Source organism: Schistocerca piceifrons, chromosome 9 (genome assembly GCF_021461385.2).
Source record: "Schistocerca piceifrons isolate TAMUIC-IGC-003096 chromosome 9, iqSchPice1.1, whole genome shotgun sequence".
Taxonomy (NCBI): domain Eukaryota; kingdom Metazoa; phylum Arthropoda; class Insecta; order Orthoptera; family Acrididae; genus Schistocerca; species Schistocerca piceifrons.
Window position 1 is genome coordinate 174,326,561 of NC_060146.1, and position 20,353 is coordinate 174,346,913.

A 20,353-nucleotide genomic window follows, 5' to 3' on the forward strand; every position below is an offset into this window, starting at 1 on the left:
ATTTCGCGGCAGATTGGACCTTAAAAAATACCTCTCGTATATACTTGGTGAACCGGTACTCAACCAACCAAATTTCAGAGGTAGTATTATCGACGAAAACAACAAAAAATGAGTAGCAAACAAATAGATCAACAATGCATACCTTCAGACCTATGAGCGCATGTTCATCTTCGCTACTGTGAGGCACATATCTTCTACTCAGAGCTCTTTGCTAGCCACTTTTTGAGAGGCTGCACTATGGACCAAAACAAGACTAAAATGTCCAGTAAACGTAGGCTCCAAAGTGCATTCCTAAGAGATATCACCACTAGTTCATCGTCGCTACTGTGAAACATATCTTCTATCAAATAATTGGTTCAAATGACTCCAAGCGCTATGGGACTTAACATCTGAGGTCATCAGTCCCCTCGACTTAGAACTACTTAAACCAAACTAACCTAACGACATCACACACATCCATGCCCGAGGCAGGATTCGAACCTGCGACCGTAGAAGTAGCGCGGTTCCGGACTGAAGCGCTTAGATCCGATCGGCCACAGCGGTCGGCTATCTTCTATCAAACAACTGCTTATAGATCTCAAGGTGCGCGTATTAGAGGCCATGTTTACTACACTTTTTTCATGTTTTGGTCCATACTACATCCTCCTCAAATATGAACATCAAGGAGCTCGCAGTAGAATAGATTTACACATCATCGATGATGAACAAATGCTCAAAGTTTTTAGGTTTGGATTTTAGAGCCCATGTTTACTAGAATTTTCCTTGTTTTGGGTCGATACCTCTGAAAGGTCGTTGATGGATTCCTGGTTTACGCTGTATATAGGATGATTCAGCTGACCTTACCTAAGGGTTTTATGCAGCCTACAACGTCTTCAAAAACCAAGCGCGGGATTTTCGTATTCTCGCGATCGCTACACGCAAACTGTTTGTTCTACAGAAAAAATTGAACAAGATATTTGGGTTAGAAATTTAATGTACTTAAATTTGTACTGGGATACGTTTTCGCCAGGGGTCTTTGTTTTAGAGTTATTCAAGAAAAGGCAGTTTGAAGGTCACTTTTGAACGTTTTTTAATAACTCTAACAAAAACATATCCCAGTACAAAATTTAACTAGATTATATTTGTTACAAACAGGTCCTGTCCATTTTTCTTGTGGGACTAATACGAGGGTATTTCATAAAGTAAAGATACACCGTACGCCAGAGGAACAGAAGAGTTTTGGCGAGCAAGTTGGCAACACCGGTGTTAACCTTGAACCATTAGCTTTATCCTCGCGGTCGTTCGGCAGTTGAACGTTGCTTCTGGTTGGAGTAGGTCGTGTTTATAATGGCTGCGGCGATTCAGAATCCCGCCAAATGCAAAGTGCGCTCTGTCATACGTTTTCTTCATGCAAAAGATCAGCGACCAGCGGATATTCACAAAGAAATTGTTTCTGTTTATGGGAATATTATGAATCGACAAAATGTAGCGAAATGATGTCGTCATTTCTCTGAAGGTAGGACCTATGTTGATGACGAAGAAAGAACAGGTCAGCCATCTGTGATCTTTGATGCCCTTCTTCGGAGAACGGAGGAAGCAATTCGTGAGAATAGACGTCTCACATTGAATGAATTGCATCAGATCATACTGGACGTGTCAATGACAACTCTTTATGATGTTGCGACTGTCAAGTTAGGGTACAGGAAATTGTGTGCGCGCTGGGTTCCAAAACTGTTAATGGAAGAACACAAAAAGAAAAGGATGGGCTTGGCACTCGACTTCCTCACACGCTATGCTGAAGCAGGTGATGAGTTCCTTGGTGACAGGTGACGAAACGTGGGTTTATCACCATACACCTGAATCCAAGCAACAATCAATGCAATGGTGCCATTCGAATTCACCAAAAGCCAAGAAAGGCAAAACGTCGATTTCAGCGAAGAAAATCATGGCTTCTGTGTTTTGGGACAGACAAGGCATTCTTCTGTTGGAATTTATGCCTCCTGAAACGACAATTAATGCTGCTGCATATTGCCAGACTTTGAAACGTCTTCGAAGGGAAATTCAAAACAAACGTAGGGGAATGCTGACAAGTGGAGTCCGCTTGCTTCATGACAATGCTCGGCCCCACACAGCGCTCGTAACCAAAGCACTGTTCAAACAATTCAAATGGGACGTATTGGACCATCCGCCATACAGCCCGGACCTTGCGCCCACCGACTTCCATGTCTTCCGTTACCTGAAGTCACATCTTGGTGGAAAATCATTCCACGACGATGAAGAGATCAAAGATGAAGTTTAAATATGTTTCCAACAACAGGCGGCAACCTTTTACGACTGTGGGATACAAAAGCTTGTGCACCAACTTAACAAATGTTTGGATACCGGGGGTGATTATGTCGAAAAATAACAAATAATCCACTTACTAAGATGTAACTGACGTTTTCTAAATAAATGTTCTATTTAAGGTCTGCGAGCCATTGTATCTTCGCTTTTCGAAATGCCCTTGTAGTTTTCACGTAGCGAGTGTGAGAATATGACAGTCCTGCACGTGATATTTGAAGGCGTTGCAGGTTGCATAAAACCAGCAGGCAGCTAAAGCACCCTGTATATTCATGGCTGAAAAGAAAATTTGAGACATTATCGGTTGAACGAACGTTGTACTACACTGACCAGTCAGAATATTATGGCCACCAACCTAATAGCCAGTACGTCCATTTTTGGCGCGGATAAAAGCAGCGACGCGTCGTGTAATGGAAGCAACGGGGCCTTGGTAGGCAGCTGGAGGGAGTTGGCACCACATCTCCACACACACGTCACCTGATTCCTATAAATTCCGGGGATGGGGGCGATGAGCTCAGACACCATGTTCAATCACATCCCCGAAGTGTTCGATCGGGTTCAGATCTGCTAAGCTGGGGACCAGCATATCAATTGCAACACGCCGCTGAATTTATCGGAGCATTCCATCGCATTCCTTGCAACGTGGTGCATTATCCTGTTGAAAAATGCCATTGACATTGGGAAACGTGATCATCATCTACATCTACATGTACATGGTTATTCTGCAATTCACACTTAAGTGCCTGGCAGAGGGTTCATCGAACCATTTTTATACTACTTCTCTACTATTCCATTCTCGAATGGTGCGTGGGAAAAAGGAACACCTAAATCTTTCCGTTCGAACTCTGATTTCTCTTATTTTATTATGATGATCATTTCTCCCTACGTAAGTGGGTTTCAACAAAATATTTTCGCGTTCGTAAGAGAAAGTTGGTGATTGAAATTTCGTAAGTAGATCTCGCCGCAAAGAAAACCACCTTTGTTTCAGTGACTGCTACCCCAACTAGCGTATCATATCAGTGACACTCTCACCCCTACTGCACGATAACACGAAACGAGCTGCCCTTCTTTGCACGTTTTCGATGTCCTCCGTCAATCCTACCTGGTAAGGATCCCATACCGCGCAGCAATATTCCAGCAGAGGACGGACAAGTGTAATGTAGACTGTCTCTTTAGCGGGTTTGTCGTATCTTCTATGTGTTCTGCCAACAAAGCGCAATCTTTGTTCCGCCTTCCCCAGAATGTTATCTATGTGGTCTTTCCAATTTAAGTTGCTCGTAATTGTAATTCCTAGGTATTTAGTGGAATTGACAGCCCTTAGATTTGTGCGATTTATCGATTACCCAAAATTTATCGGATTTCTTTTAGTACCCATGTGGATGACCTCGCACTTTTCTTTGTTTTGTGCCAATTGCCACTTTTCGCACCGTACAGAAATTCTCTCTAGATCATTTTGTAATTGGAATTGATCGTCTGATGATTTTACTAGACGATAAACAACAGCGTCATCTGCTAAAAATCGAAGGGGGCTGCTCAGATTATCACCTAGATCATTTACATAAATCAGGAACAGCGGAATGCCAGATATTACTTCTGTTCTACTCGATGATTTACCGTATATCACTACGAACTGCATCCAACTCCAGCATCACCACGCACCTAAATACTTGGGAGTCACTCTCGACAGAACTCTGACATTCAAAACTCACTGCAAGAACACCAAAATGAACATCTCCTCTCGAAACAACCTAATTCGCAAACTAGCGGGGACACAGTGGGGATCACATCCACAAACTATTCGCTGTTCTGCAATGGCACTGTGCTCTTTCTACTGCTGAATATGCTTCGCCAGTCTGGTACAGGTCATATCATGCCAGACAAGTAGATATTGCTCTCAACGAAACCTGCAGGTTGGTCACAGGTTGCTTAAGACCTACCCCAACTGATAAGCTCTACTGCCTGGCTGGAATAGCGCCACCGTGGGTACGCAGAGCAGTGGCTGCCAACAAGGAGAGACTGAAAGTGGAACAGGACAGTGCCCGTCCACTGCACGGACATAATCCACCACAGCAGCGGCTGAGATCGCGAAAGACCTTCCTGAGAACATCCGAGAAGCTCACCATTTCACCAGAGAAGGCGAGGCTGGAGTTACGGAAGAAGTCGACGCCTCATGTGCAGACGTCATAAGCTGGAGAACTACCACCTGGACACAACGAGAGCTGGCTGGTGTGGAAATCTTTAAACAGATTAGGATCAGGAGTTGGACGATCCAGAGACAACCTGAAGAGATGGGGCTTTATAACAGAAGATACGTCCTGTGATTGTGGACAAGAACAAACCACAAGCCACATGCTTCAGTGCCTCTTGTGCCCTACATCCTGCACGAAGATTGATCTCCTGCAAGCCACTCCAAGCGCCTTGGAGGTTGCAAAGTACTGGGCACATGTAATATAAATACAATTTGTGTATATATATTTATTGATGTGTATGGCAACAGTAAATTTGTATGTTTCTGATTCGAGAATAAATAAACTACGAACTGGGGCTTCTCTGAGAGGAAATCACGAATCCAGTCACACAACTGAGACGATACTCCATATGCACGCAATTTGATTAATAGTCGCTTGTGAGGAACGATATCAAAAGCCTTCTAGGAATATGGAATCGATTTCAGATCCCTTGTCGACAGCACTCATTACTTCATGGGAATAAAGAGCTAGCTGTGTTGCACAAGAACGATTTTTCTGACTCCGTGTTGGTTATGTATCAATAAGTCATTTTCTTCAAGGTGACTCATAATGTTAGAGAACAGTATATGCTCCAAAATCCTACTGCAAATTGAGGTCAGTGGTATGGGTCTGTAATTCAATGGGTTACTCCTATTTCCTTTCTTGAATAATGACCGAGCGAGGTGGCGCAGTGGTTAGCACACTGGACTCGCATTCGGGAGGACGACGGTTCAATCCCGTCTCCGGCCATCCTGATTTAGGTTTTCCGTGATTTCCCTAAATCGCTTCAGGCAAATGCCGGGATGGTTCCTTTGAAAGGGCACGGCCGATTTCCTTCCCGATCCTTCCCTAACCCGAGCTTGCGCTCCGTCTCTAATGACCTCGTTGTCGACGGGACGTTAAACACTAATCTCCTCCCTCCTCCTCCTCCTTGAATAATGGTGTGACATATGCTACTTTTCAGTCCTTAGGAACAGACCTTTCGTCAAGTGAGCGGTTGTATGGGATTGCTAAGAAGGAGTGTACGTGATGTGCAACTAGAATACGATAATTCTTGGCGGTCATGGTGTTTCCACGAGCTCCACTAGATCCAAACCTGCCCACGCGAATGTTCCCCAGACTGTACAGGGTCCTCCGTTAGCTTGCCTCGTCCTGCAGTACAGGTCTCAAGGTGCTGTTTCGCTGGAAGACGACGGATTCTCGTCCTCCCATCGGCAACATGAAAGGCACTGCCACTTCATCGTCGTCCATTGCCCATTTCAGTCGGAGTTGTCGATGACATGAAGGGTTGTCGAATGTACAAGGCCATAGTTAGACGTTTTCGGTGCACTGTGTATTCAGACACAGTTGCAAACTGCCCATCATTAACGTCTGATGTCAGATCCGCCACAGTTCTTTTACCAGTCTGCCCAGCCCACGACGTCCGACATCTGTAATGAGGGTTGCCCACCCAAACCCACATAGTCTGGAAGTGGTTCCTTCCTGGTTTCGCGATGTGTTGAAGACACTCACCACAGCATTACTTGAACACCCCGCAGGTCTAGTTTCGGAAACGCTCGAGCAGAGCCTCTGGGCCATCACAATCTGCTCTCCGTGAAACTCAGGTAGGTCGTGGGCCCTCCCCATTCTTCACACGGACAGCACGCTCACTGATACTACATGCATCATGCGTGTGGCTGAAGAGCAGTCATCACTTGCTAGGCGACGCTGCAATCGCCGGGATGGGTCTATATCGATAGTACACTACTGGCCATTAAAATTGCTACACCAAGAAGAAATGCAGACGCTAAACGGGTATTAATTGGACACATATGTTATACTTGATCTGATATGTGATTATATTTTCACGAAATTTGGGTGCAAAGATCCTGAGAAATCAGTACCCAGAATAACCACCTCTGGCCGGAATAACGGCCTTGATGCGCCTGGGCATTGAATCAAACAGAGATCGGATGACGTGTACAGGTACAGCTGCCCATGCACCTTCAACACGATACCACACTTCATCAAGTGTAGTGACTGGCGTATTGTGACGAGCCAGTTGGTCGACCACCATTGACCAGTCGTTTTCAATTGGTGAGAGATCTCGAGAATGTGCCGGCCAGGGCAGCAGTCGAACATTTTCTGTGTCCAGAAAGGACCGTACAGGACCTGCAACATGCGGTCGTGCATTATCCTGCTGAAATGTGGGCTTTCGCAGGGATCGAATGAAGGGTAGAGCCACGGGTCGTAACACATCTGAAATGTAACGTCGACTGTTCAAAGTGCCGTCAATGCGAACAAGAGGCGACCGAGACGTGTAACCAATGGCACCCCATACCATCACGCCGGGTGATACGCCAGTATGGCGATGACGAATACACGCTTCCAATGTGCGTTCGCCGCGATGTCGCCAAATACGGATGCGACCATCATGATGCTGTAAACAGAACCTGGATTCATCTGAAAAAAAAAATGACGTTTTGCCATTCGTGCACCCAGGTTCGTCGTTGAGTACACCATCGCAGGCGCTCCTCTCTGTGATGCAGCGTCAAGGGTAACCGCAGCCATGGTCTCCGAGCTGCTGCAAACGTCGTCGAACTGTTCGTGCAGATGGCTGTTGTCTTGCAATCGTCCCCATCTGTTGACTCAGGGATCGAGACGTGGCTGCACGATCCGTTACAGCCATCCGGATAAGATGCCTGTCATCTCGACTGCTAGTGATACTAGGCCGTTGGGATCTAGCACGGCGTTCCGATTCCATATTCTGCTAACAGTCATTGGATCTCGACCAACGCGAGCAGCAATGTCGCGATACGATAAACCGGAATCGCGATAGGCTACAATCCGACCTTTATCAAAGTCGGAAACGTGATGGTACGCATTTCTCCTCCTCACACGAGGCATCACAACAACGTTTCACCAGGCAACGCCGGTCGACTGCTGTTTGTGTATGATCAATGCTCACTTCCATATCGCAAGTAAATCTTGAACAACCGATTTATTTTAGGATAATGATCTTCTTTTCTTGAGCGTGGGCAGCTTTCAGCTGCTTGTATGCGCAGGTTGGAAACTTTCCTCATGTCAGCACGTTGTAGGTGTCGCCACGGGCGCCAACTTAGTGTGAATGCTCTCAAAAGCCAATACTTTGCATATCACAGCATCTTCTTCCTGTTGGTTAAATCTCGCGTCTGTAGCACGTCATCTTCGTGGTGTAGCAACAATAATGGCCAGTAGTGTAGTTCGGTGGTTATAATGTTCTGTCTGATCAATGTTCACTTCCATATCGCAAGTAAATCTTGAACAACCGATTTATTTTAGGATAATGATCTTCTTTTCTTGAGCGTGGGCAGCTTTCAGCTGCTTGTTTGCGCAGTTTTCCCTGCAGTAATGGCCATTCCTTGCTGTGGGCCTCCAGAAGAAGCAGTGCATGAACGCTCACGTAATTACCTTGCAGATCATGAACGTGATCGTGGCCGGCAGCGAGGCCACGTCCGTGACCGTCAGCTTCGTGCTGGCGGTGCTGTCGCTACACCCAAAGTGGCAGGATGCGGTCCACCAGGAGCTGAGGGCCGTCTTTGGTGAGGGCGACGACTATCTGCGCCCCGCCAGCCTCGCAGACCTCAACGACCTCAGGGTGCTGGAGAGCGTCATCAAGGTGAGTTGATGTACTCTGCCTGCCGGGTACAGTCGTAAGGCGTGCTCCGTATCTCCACCAACGTAGTAGCACCGTATACAGACTGAAGCCGCTGGTGAAAATTTGTTCCAAGGCCAGGAATTGAACTCAGTTCTCCTACTTGCTGGACAGGTGCGCCAGCTACTAAGCCACCTTGCCGCAGCAGTTCGTACAACTGCAAGGATCGCTTTGGCACGCCTCCTTCCTCGATCCAAATTCTCACTGCCTAGTAAGCAGGAGGACCGGGTTCGATTCCCGGCCTTGGTGCAAATTTTCACCTGCCACTTCAGTTTATATGCATAATACACAGCCGCGCGGGGTAGCCGCGCTGTCTGGGGTGCTTTGCCACGGTTAGCGCGGCTCCCCCCTTCGGAGGTTCGAGTTCTCCCTCGCGCATGGGTGCGTGTTTGTGTTTTCCTTAGCGTAAGTTACACTACTGGCCTTTAAAATTGCTACACCACGAAGATGACGTGCTACAGACGCGAAATTTAACCGACAGGAAGAAGATTCTGTGATATGCAAATGATTAGTTTTTCAGAGCATTCACACGAGATTGGCGCCGGTGGCGACCCCTACAACATGCTGACATGACGAAAGTTTCCAACCGATTTCTCATACACAAACAGCAGTTGACCGGCGTTGCCTGGTGAAACGTTGTTGTGATGCCTCGTCTAAGAAGCAGAAATGCGTACCATCACGTTTCCGACTTTGATAAAGATCGAATTGTAGCCTATCGCGATTGCGGTTTATCATATCGCGACATTGCTGCTCGCGTTGGTCGAGATCCATTGACTGTTAGCAGAATATGGAATCAGTGGGTTCGGGAGTGTAATACGGAACGCCGCGCTGGATCCCAACGGCCTCGTATCACTAGCAGTCGAGATGACAGGCTTCTTATCCGCATGGCTGTAACGGATCGTGCAGCCACGTCTCCATCCCTGAGTCAACAGATGGGACCTTTGCAAGACAACAGCCATCTGCACGAACAGTTCGACGACGTTTGCAGCAGCATGGACTATCAGCTCGGTGACCATGGCTGCGGTTACCCTTCATGCTGCAACACAGAGAGGAGCATCCGTGTGTGGCGACATCGCGGTGAACGCACATTGGAAGTGTGTATTCGTCATCGCCATACTGGCGTATCACCCGGCGTGATGGTATGGGGTGCCTTTGGTTACACGTCTCGGTCACCTCTTGTTCGCACTGGCGGCACTTTCAACAGTGGACGTTACGTTTCAGATGTGTTACGACCCGTGGCAGGATAATGCACGACCACATGTTGCAGGTCCTGTAGGGCCTTTCTGCATACAGAAAATGTTAGATTGCTGCCCTGGCCAGCACATTCTTCAGATGTCTCACCAATTGAAAACGTCTGGCCAATGGTGGTCGAGCAACTGGCTCGTCACTATACGCCAGTCACTACTCTTGATGAACTGTGGTATCGTGTTGAAGCTGCATGGAGAGCTGTACCTGTACACGCCATCCAAGCTGTGTTTGACTCAATGACCAGGTGTATCAAGGCCGTTATTACGGCCAGAGGTGGTTGTTCTGGGTACTGATTTCTCAGGATCTTTGTACCCAAACTGCGTGAAAATGCAATCACTTGTCAGTTCTAGTATAATATATTTGTCCAATGAATACCCGTTTATCATCTGCATTTCTTCTTGGTGTAGCAATTTTAATGGCCAATAGCGTAGTTTAAGTTAGATTAAGCAGTGTAAGCCTAGGGACCGATGACCTCAGCAGTTTGGTGCCTTAGGAACTTACCACAAATTTCCAATTTGCATAATACACAGAAGTATACACTGCCCTACTAGCTCCATTGTTATGCTATTGGCGCGAAATTTCAATACACATCATCTTTCAGATGTAGAAACACGCCTAACGACTGTCATTTACGTCGCACAACTCCTCCTTGCGATTTCTTTTTTGTCGGTGTACACTGTATACCGAAAGATATGGTCAGCATATGGACCCCAGGAGGCATCCACTTGGTGCTGGCAGCCACTGGCTGGCAGGCCTTAATAAAATCGTAGATAAAGATAAGACTTAAATATTTCGGGGAAAATTTAATTATTAGATCTATACGATCACATGTAGTACAGGACTTCCCCATTACGTGCAATACTAAGGTGCTAATCCAGTGCCGGAGAGCCCTGGTAATAGTGACAATGTAGGGGGAAATAAGCTGGAGCTATGAATTGAAGTTTGTGTTAGGGCGGGAGGGGGGGGGGGCATTCGACTCACGTAGTTTGTGCAGTAATGTTGACCATAGTGCTGCGATGGTGTAATGGTCAGCATTTGTGGCTAATAAGCAAGCTTCTAACATTATCGTACTCAATAAACGTGTTTGCGTATATGAAGATAGTAACTGCTCTCGAAAGAACAGATACCAATAATGACCGTGCACCTTCACTTAAATAAATGATAATTAATTGAAACCCTTAGCTGCTGACAGGTGTAGTTGATATAACTCGATGGGGACAGCTGAAAATGTGTGCCCCGACCGGGACTCGAACCCGGTAATGAGTGGACGGGCAAATATCTATTAGGTACCTTACGTATGTAGATTGTGGACAGTTGGGAATGTGGGTCTCACGGGAAGCGTGCAAGGGATAAGTCCCTGCAGTCGCTCTATTCATCTGTGTCCTCTGTGGCTCAGATGGATAGAGCGTCTGCCATGTAAGCTCGAGATTCCGGGTTCGAGTTCCGGTCGGGGCACACACTTTCAGCTATCCCCATCGAGTTATATCAACTACACCTGTCGGCAGCTGAGGGTTTCAATTAATTATCATTTAAAAGTATTTGCGTTTCGATCGAGTACGGTTTACATAAGCTCTGGGAGAATAACTCACGTAAGTCTCTTCAAAAACTTTTCAGTGTCGTCATCATTTGTTAGTCTATGCTAAATAGTAAAATATTTCTAAATGTTTACGTGGTTGTATTAACAGTCACTCCGACTGTGCGTTTATTGATTCTAGCAACGTCTTTTTAGCTATCACCATCAAGAACATATAAGGAGCGGCGTCTCTCCCCTACAGATCGGGATACATTCCGCAATAAAGTCCTGTACATATGCCACACCCTTTTTTTCGTTATGGATACTTGCTGCACATATCGAACAACAGTATTAATTTACTCGTGTTGTGCTCGAAGCAGTGATCTGTGTGATTATTTAGGAGAAGAAGAACGTCTTAGCTGAGATCGCTACAAAATACTTTATTGTACACTGCTGGCCACCGTAAATGCAACACCAAGAAAGACAAGAGGTAGCACAACAAAATTTATTTTGTAGATAACATGTTGACCAAGTATCAAATGATTACGTTTACAGACGTCTGTGACATGTGGTTCCTGCCAGAATCAGTAGCCAGAGTAGCCGCCATTGTTGGAGATCACCGCTGCCACACGTCTCGGCATTGAGTCAAAGAGACGTTGGATGTGTTCCTGGGGTACAGCAGCCCAAGCAGCTTCCACACGTTGCCAAAGATCATCTGGTGTGGCAGCTGGGGATGTAATCTGGGTCACTCGTTGAGCAACCATGGACCACATGTTTTCTATCGGCGAAAGATCCGGAGAGCGGGCCGGCCAGGGAAGCAATTCAATCTGGTTATTGACGAAGAACCTTTGGACAATGCGTGCCACGTGTGGTCGGGCATTATCCTGTTGAAATATGGCTGTGGCCGAGCCCTGAAGGTAAGGAAGGACAACTGGCTTCAGCACCTCGGATATGTAGCGCCGGCTATTTAAAGTACCGGCAATGCGTACTAGAGGCGTGCGACAGTAATATCCAATACCGCCCCATACCATAATAGCCGGTGCAAGACCAGTGTGGCGGTGCATAATGCAGCTGTCCAGCATCCTCTCTCCACGGCGTCTCCACACTCGAATCCGACCATCGTGGTGCTGCAGACAGAAGCGTGCATCGTCAGTAAAGACAACGTCATTCCATTCTGCCGTCCACATCCGTCTGTCGTCACACCATTGGCGACGGAGACGTCTGTGGTTCTGCGTCAATGGTAGACGAAGCAATGGACGTCTTGCGGACAGACCACTCTGCTGTAAACGGCGTCGAATGGTACGCGCAGACACTGGATGATGCGTTACAGACGCAATGTGCTGTGCTATGGTTCGGGATGTCACTGAGCGATCCGTCACTGCGATGCGCACAATTTGTCTATCAGCACGTGCAGTGGTGCACCGAGGTGAATGCGATCGACCACGTCGGTCCGTCGTACCCTCCTGCATCCAACGGTCACATATCCGCATTACAGTTGTTTGGTTTCGTCCAACACGACTAGCGATTTCTCTGTATGATAATCCACAATCTCAGTAAGCCACTATCCTTCCTCTGTCGAACTCGGATACTTGATCAAAAGATGTTCGCTGTTGTCTACGAGGCATAACTGATCGTCTTGTGAAACAACCACAAGGTAAACACACGTGCCGAACGTACACTCGTCGAAATCGCCAAGCCTTAAATGGCGCTATGAGGTGGCGCCACAGGCGCGCGTGATGTGCGTCTGCGATGAAATTCTAATCAGTTGCATATCTCATCGCTGCAAACTCATGGCGTAAATTTCACTTGATTCGGATGCTTCCTTCAGGGTGTTGCATTTACGGTGGCCAGCAGTGTATATAACAGGTTTCGGAAAAACTAAGTTACCATCTGTAGACTGTAATAAAATTACAGGAAGTGCTACAAACTATCGTGCAAATAATGCAACATTAACCCAGAGAAGAACCAAATGACAACATACCTTCACAAAGGTTATTACAAACATCTTGTGCCAGCTATACACAAAACCTTTACACTGAATTTCCAGTACATAAAATATGGTACGAGGGATACGTTGGAGCGTCAAAATTAAAATCACTATGTACATGACATTTCCCCAATATATCGCTCCTGTAACATAACACGTCATGCCTACCAGGGCGCCACAAGAGTAACTGTCAATAGACGAAGCGTGAGGCGAACTGGCCACAAGCACAACAGGTGTCTTTACAGTACCTAGGTTCAATCAGTAAAAGTCAAATACGTAATTTAAAAGCAACACTGATTCTAAACAGACATGTATAAAAAATTCTGAAATGTTCATAAACCATTTTTGATGATTTCTCCATGATAAAATACTGCTAAGAAATCTTATACACCATATTTACGATACTTGCGTTACATCATCGCAGAACTGCAAGTACCTTTTTGTGTTGTGAGTGACAAACATAGGTACAAAAGAATCTTTTTATTAGACTGTATGCAAAAACATTTTTAGTTAGTTATTAAAATCAAAATACAGCTGAGTTCAGCCCAATATCTGAAGCTAGCGCAACCAGTCTGAAAATTATACCATTGTACTGCAATTCATCATATTTGGGAGTCTGTACCAACGTCATGAATACTATGTAGGATACCAACGGAGAACCGTCAAAACCAATTACAGTTCGCGTCTTAGACTGAGTACATGGACATCTGTAGCTAAAGAATACTGAGAATAAGAAACAAAAACGCATTAGATTGCATTATATTAATATAAGCTGCGGACTAATATATAGCTGAATGCCTATGAAGGTAGTAATGAAGCTAACCACCTGTCTTCATTCATCAACATACAAAAAAGTTTATCCACTGTGGATGGAAACTTGAATAACCTATAGGATTGCCACGGACCCGGCAAAAGACAAAATGATTAATAAAAGAACTCTTAGAGGTTTCACATAATAAATCGTTTTATTACACCACCATAACTCGAGGTTTACGTGAAGTAGTATACAATTGAAAGCACTGAAGAGCTAACCACGCTAGATGCCTAGCACCTGTATTCACAGGATAATTAGTCTGTTGTGTAATACACTTTTGTCATATGATGACATGGTTGGAGACCGTGGCTGTTATTTGAAGACAAATGTTGATGGTGTTGGGACACCAACCAGCCACAAATTTATTTTAAGTTCCTTTATCCAAAACGTACCGTTTCCGGTTTCGAATCATTACAATTCATCGTCAGACGACTGTCATGCTTTCATTAGAACATGTGGTGCATTTTTTACTGATTAGTTGTCTTAAATTATAAATAATACATAATTGTAAGCACGTCATACAGATGGTTCCGTTACAGATTTGCATTGGGATGTGACTCACGTGAAATGCGATTTGGAGTACTTGGTTTCGCAGTTTTCATCCAGCAGAAGGCGTTCGTAGTTTTCGCCACATTCTCATCAGTGTACACATAAACTTGTATAATTGAGCGCTTCAGATTTGTTGCTAAATACATTTCCACCGCATTCCTACCGTTTCACACGTAAATTTGTATCACTGATCACTTCATATTAGTCACAGAACAGACTTCTAACATATACCGCATGTTTTGATGGATACAAAGTGTTTACAAACGTATGAGCGTCAAATATACTATGATATATCGCAACATTATATAGATGCTCCATATTTGGAAATAGATTGTATATTGACTTATGTAATTGAAATGGCACCGGCCTTGCCGCAGTGGCTACACCGGTTCCCGTGAGATCACCGAAGTTAAGCGCTGTCGGGCGAGGTCGGCACTTGGATGGGTGACCATCCGAGCCGCTATGCACTGTTGTCATTTTTCGGGGTGCACTCAGCCTCGTGATGCCAGTTGAGGAGCTACTCGACCGAATAGTAGCAGCTCCGGTCAAGAATACCAACTTACGACCGGGAGAGCGGTGTGCTGACCCCACGCCCCTCCTATCCGCATCCTCCACCCAGGATGACACGCCGGTCGGATGGTCCTGGTAGGTCACTCGTGACCTGATAACGGATTGCTTATGTAACTGAAATGTCTTTTACACCAGCATAGAGAGTCCCTGAGTTTAGTACATTATTTTTATTTACATTTAGCATCATGAGAATTGTAGTAACATAGAAATTTGCCACTTGATCTGCAGATAGGGGGTAGGAATACTATTTGCTTTGCAGGGTGGAAAATAATATTTGGAAATTTTTCAGGAAAGTGGTGTTACCCAACTCAGTTTGTTCATTAAGGATATAGTCTGGGGTGCTGTTTTCGTGTGAGTGTATTTCTATTTCTTCCAATATATTCGTAGTGGCTCCCTTTTATGCTAGGTGTAAAATTTTTAAGTTGTTCTCAATGTTTCTCACAAAATGGTTTTCTTCAGCAATATGGACTGCAAATGAAGATTTGTTCAAGTTGCCAAGCCTTAAGGCATCAATCTGTTCTTTGTATCTAATTTCAAAACTTCTGCCTATTTGTCCAATGTAGAATTTTGGGCATGAATCACATTTGAGTTTGTATATTCCTGACTTACTGTAGGGGCTCTTGGAGCTGTTTACATCATGGACTACTTTTTGTTGTAATTTATTATTTGTGGAAAAGCTGATTGTGATATTTTTCTTTTTAAATAAGTTTGCTATTTGGTATGATAGTGGGCCTATGTATGGGAGAGCAGCATATTTAGGTTTGGCTTCTGTGGCAACTGATTTGCTTTGGAGTGCATGTTGTGTGGATTTCTGTTAAGTAGATCTGTGGTTTTTGTTTGCATTTTGTTGTGGAGTTTTTCTATTATTATGGGTTTATATACATTATTATGAGCAACTGTTTTACTTATATTGTTTTCATTTTGTTGATCTGTGTCATTAATTGGTACTTTTTTAATTCGATGTACCATGGCTATGAAATATGCGATTTTTTGTTGGTGGGGGTTTGCAAGCATCAGTAAGAGACCTAACAACTGTGCCAGACACTTGTTGTCTTATATAGGCGTTGCCGACCGCAGCGCTGAATTCTGCCTGTTTACATATCTCTGTGTGTGAATACACATGCCTATAACAGTTTCTTTGACACTTCAGTGTACAAGGTGTAATGGGTATAAGTGCAGACATTTTTTTCGGTGACTCAGGACGGTGTACTCAATAACATTACGTCAGTATTTTCTTCATTTGCAGACTAATAATTACAGATGGGTATTAGATGACGTATGTTTTTAGCCTGGTTGGTACCTCCAGGTATGTGTGGCAAAAGCAAGACATTAATGCTTATTTTCTCCTGGGATCGGAGACGTTGAAGTGTGGACATGTGGATGCAATGTGGTAAATGTATACAGGCATAGTCCACTTAGTGTTGCAGTTGTGGCTATACAGAAAACATCAAGTCGTAAAGTTGGAGACATCTTTGGGAAGACTGGTCAACATGGAAAAAAAACAACCGACACATTGGTGTGTGTACATATTAAGGTGTCACATATAAAAATATCTGCACGTATAACCATTACAAAAAAAAATGGTTCAAATGGCTCAGAGCACTATGGCACTTAACTGCTGAGGTCATCAGTCCCCTAGAACTTAGAACTACTCTAACCTAACTAACCTAAGGACATCACACACATCCATGCCCGAGGCAGAATTCGAACCTGCGAACATAGAGGTCGCGCGGTTCCAGCGCCTAGAACCCCTCGGCCACACTGGCTGGACTACTCATTACACATTGTATTTAACATACCTACAGTTTCAGACTTCAGTTACTTCCAGATTTAAGAGTTTTACTTGCACGTCAACTCTTGGTGGACACACAGTATGAGTCCACATTTTCATTCTCTTCTTGGTGTGATCCATAGGAGACATTACGACTGTTCCCGCCGGTCCCGCTGATCCCTCGGGTGGCCTCGGAGGACCTATGGCTGTCCAAGGGTCAGGTCCTGGTCCCTAAGGGCACCCTGCTCTTCGTGTCGTCCTTCCTCACACACCGCCTGCCGGAATTCTTTCCGGACCCACTGAGGTTCGACCCTTCGCGCTTCCTCGAGGGCTGCGGAGGCAAGGAGCACGCGTGCAGCTACCTACCATTTGGGATGGGCCCGCGCAACTGCGTGGGCTACCAGTATGCCCGCCTGGAGCTGAAGGCCATGCTGGCAGATGTCCTGAGGCGCTTCCGCTTCCTGCCACACACCACCTGGGAGGACCTGGAAGGCGGCACGCTCTCTGTCACCCAGCACCCCGTCAAGCCGATCAGAGTTTCCTGCGTGCCTCTGGAGGGACCTGTGACATGTGAATAGTACCCTTCATACTGATCAAACCAAGCTCTTCCTGACCAGTATCCTGAGGCACTACTCCCCCCTGCTGCAAAGGCACTTTGAGGATATGAACGACGATGCACTTCCTGTCACCCTACACAATGTCAGTGTGATAAGCTACTGCTTCCATACCTCTGCATGCAATAGCATGTAAGAGCACCCTCAACATAATTTTGATCAAGGCACACATATATTAAGGATGTTACCTGCCAGTCGGCATTAATTTATGTCAGTAGGGCAAGTTTGAACCTAAGTTTCTTGGATGCTATGACTACTACGCCATACAACTGATATAAAACAACGCTCTGGCAGACAATGGCTTTAATTTCCTTGTGTCTTGAGTCATAGTGTCTCCAGGCTCAACATGGTGCCTGCTTTTTCAGAGATGTCTGAAAAAGCAGACACCACATATACAATTAAGGCAATGACAGCCAATGATCCGTTCAGCGCAGATGCACACCAAGTGGGAATTCTTATGGCAGTCAGCGAGGTGCCATGAGTAATGAGGCTAATGAGCAGGGGCGTGGGGTAACTTGAGAATTTGGGGCTGATGGGAAACGTGCTATGTTAGTCTGTGGAGTTGTTCTGACCACTCTGTCTGGATGGTATAGTGGGCAGCGCGCCTGCCTAGGTTTCAATCCCAGTCCAGCACGAATTTTGAACTTGCCCCATTGATATAATTCAATGGGCACTGACAGCTAATGTCTATCTAATTCCCTGGTGCCTTGTTTCAAATTGGCTGCAGGATCGAAATGGTCTCTGTTCTTTTGGACAAGTCCGAAAGAACAGAAAGAATAGACACCACGCTCTGGTCGACATTACAAGGTGGTTTCCATTCCTGAAACATATGTTTTGGAAGAATCTGGTGGTCAAGAAGCCGAACATGATCTTCCGAGCGTACCTGCATGAGCCAGCACATAGGATCACCATCCACACTGCTAGAGCTGGAAGTTATGCTGACAAATATCCTGAGAAGTTTCCAAACCTACCTCATTGCTGCCAGGATAACCTGGAGTTCAATGTCCTATCTTAAGCTTACGCACCATCTGCCTAATCAGAGTCTCCTGCGTGTCCATGTTACCGTCTCCAGCAGTCCACGTCTGGTATTAGCCATCACAATTGGAACCTTCATAGGCTGTTGTCACATATCGCTCTGAGCTACAACACTGTGTGGTAATCAGCACTCAGTGAAACATGTATATGTGAAGTTTTCAGCCACATACAGACTGGACAGTTTGATCAACCGAAGATTCCACGCTTTGCAGCCGGCCATGCCCCACTGTTGAGCGCTCAGTCTGCACCAGACATGTCGTATCTACTGCTGGTTCTCAGCTCAGCGTCCAGTCGCAGTCTGGAAAGAGACTCCTTAAAAGGAAAGTGGCGAGGCATGGTATCCATCTAACATTCACGTCAGCACTGTATTTCATTCGAATCTATCACCAGAATAAACAGTATATGAATCATACACTGATCAGATGGCATTAGAAACAATTGCCTGACCTATTGTAACCAGCTCACAAATGGATGTCTGGATCGAGCTGGTACTTTAAATCCCAACTGGCTCTGTTCCTCCATTGAGATTCATTAATTTACATTTGTATAAACCTGAGAAAGAAGAGTATCGAAGAAACTGAGGTGTGTGTTAACGGAATGGTGCTGTAAACCTTTTCAGTATCCTTGGATGAGATGAAAAATATGTGCAAACCTCTAACTCTGATAAGGGACAAGATGATAGAACATGTATTCGGACATCACAGAATAACTTCCGTAGTACTAGAGCTGTAAAGGATAACAATTGTAGGTGAACACTAAGATTGAAATATATACAACAAATAACTGAAGCAGCGCTACTCTAAGATTAAGGTTTTCTCACAGTAAAGGAAATCAGGGTTGGCCGCATCATAGTATTCAAAATTTTTAATAACTTCAGGAAATACATAAAAAAGTTGTGCTGAGCTACACATAAATGCTGACGCAGAATCAACTCTGCATCCACAATACTTCCACTTTCCCATCAATAATCACTATAGGACTGTATGTGGTTGCCTTCAATAATAGGAATGAGAATAATAAAATTTTTGAATTTGTGTTTACAGGAACAACGGCCACAAATATTTGACTCTCCCATATTAAAAGAACATTTGCGTACAGCATTTGTAATGACTTATAAAATACACCGAATGTAAAATTTTTGACAGAAATGTTTCTTTCTACTGTATGGTACCTTATCAACTCTCCTATTTAATATCCATCTTTTGATTTACAGCTCCTGATATTGGCCGTGTCTGCAGTTAAAATTTTTGGGATTTGAGATCCGCCAGTTACGCAAAACACCGTTTTTCTCAGTACCCAAACATGTTTCGGCACCACTGTGCCATCATCAGTGGGTTTTAGTTTTTATTTATTCTGCACTGTGAATATTTTTGTTACATGATTATAAAATTATGTGCATTACTAAAAATGCACATAATTTTATAATCATGCAACAAAAATGTTCACATTGCAGAATAAATAAAAACTAAAACTAAAAATGCACATAATTTTATAATCATACAACAAAAATGTTCACATTGCAGAATAAATAAAAACTAAAACCCACTGATGATGGCACAGTGGTGCCGAAACATGTTTGGGTACTGGATAGCTGGCGGACCTCAAATCCCAAAAATCTCCTATTTAACTTTATTTTGGATTTATTTTTAAGGGGTTAGGATTGAGACCAGCCACTCACAAACTGGTGCTGTTAGTATAAGATGCCTAGCTTCACAAGTAACAACATTACACTTCTTCCAGAACTAAAATTGAAGTTATGCTTGTTAATTATGCAGGGAGTTTAAACATGGATTGCTTTGGCAGGTCTCCACAACGGACGTCACGTCCAAGTTAGATAGTGAATATAGTCCTGTCGTACCAGCTGTTTTAACGATTCCATGGCATTACTGGAGAAAAAAAAACCAGCAATCAGATTTATGGAGGTGAGATCCAGTTATATTGGGCCGGTGTTTAAGTTCGTAGTATTTATCCATAACTTTAATAAATACAAACGATACACATAGCAGAGGTTTTAGTCATCAAATAATATATT

At 44.7% G+C, this 20,353-nt stretch overlaps 1 protein-coding gene across 1 annotated transcript in view; it reads left to right on the forward strand.

The window, feature by feature from the left end:
* The window catches only part of LOC124716821 (cytochrome P450 4C1-like), a 102,725-nt gene extending 83,262 nt beyond the window's left edge, over nucleotides 1-19,463 (forward strand). Inside the window, exons 7-8 of the mRNA XM_047243374.1 lie at nucleotides 7,984-8,184; nucleotides 16,816-19,463. Coding sequence (XP_047099330.1) covers nucleotides 7,984-8,184; nucleotides 16,816-17,250 — 636 coding nt within the window. The 3' untranslated portion in view covers nucleotides 17,251-19,463. The remainder of the gene's footprint in view (nucleotides 1-7,983; nucleotides 8,185-16,815) is intronic.
* Nucleotides 19,464-20,353: the final 890 nt, after the last annotated feature.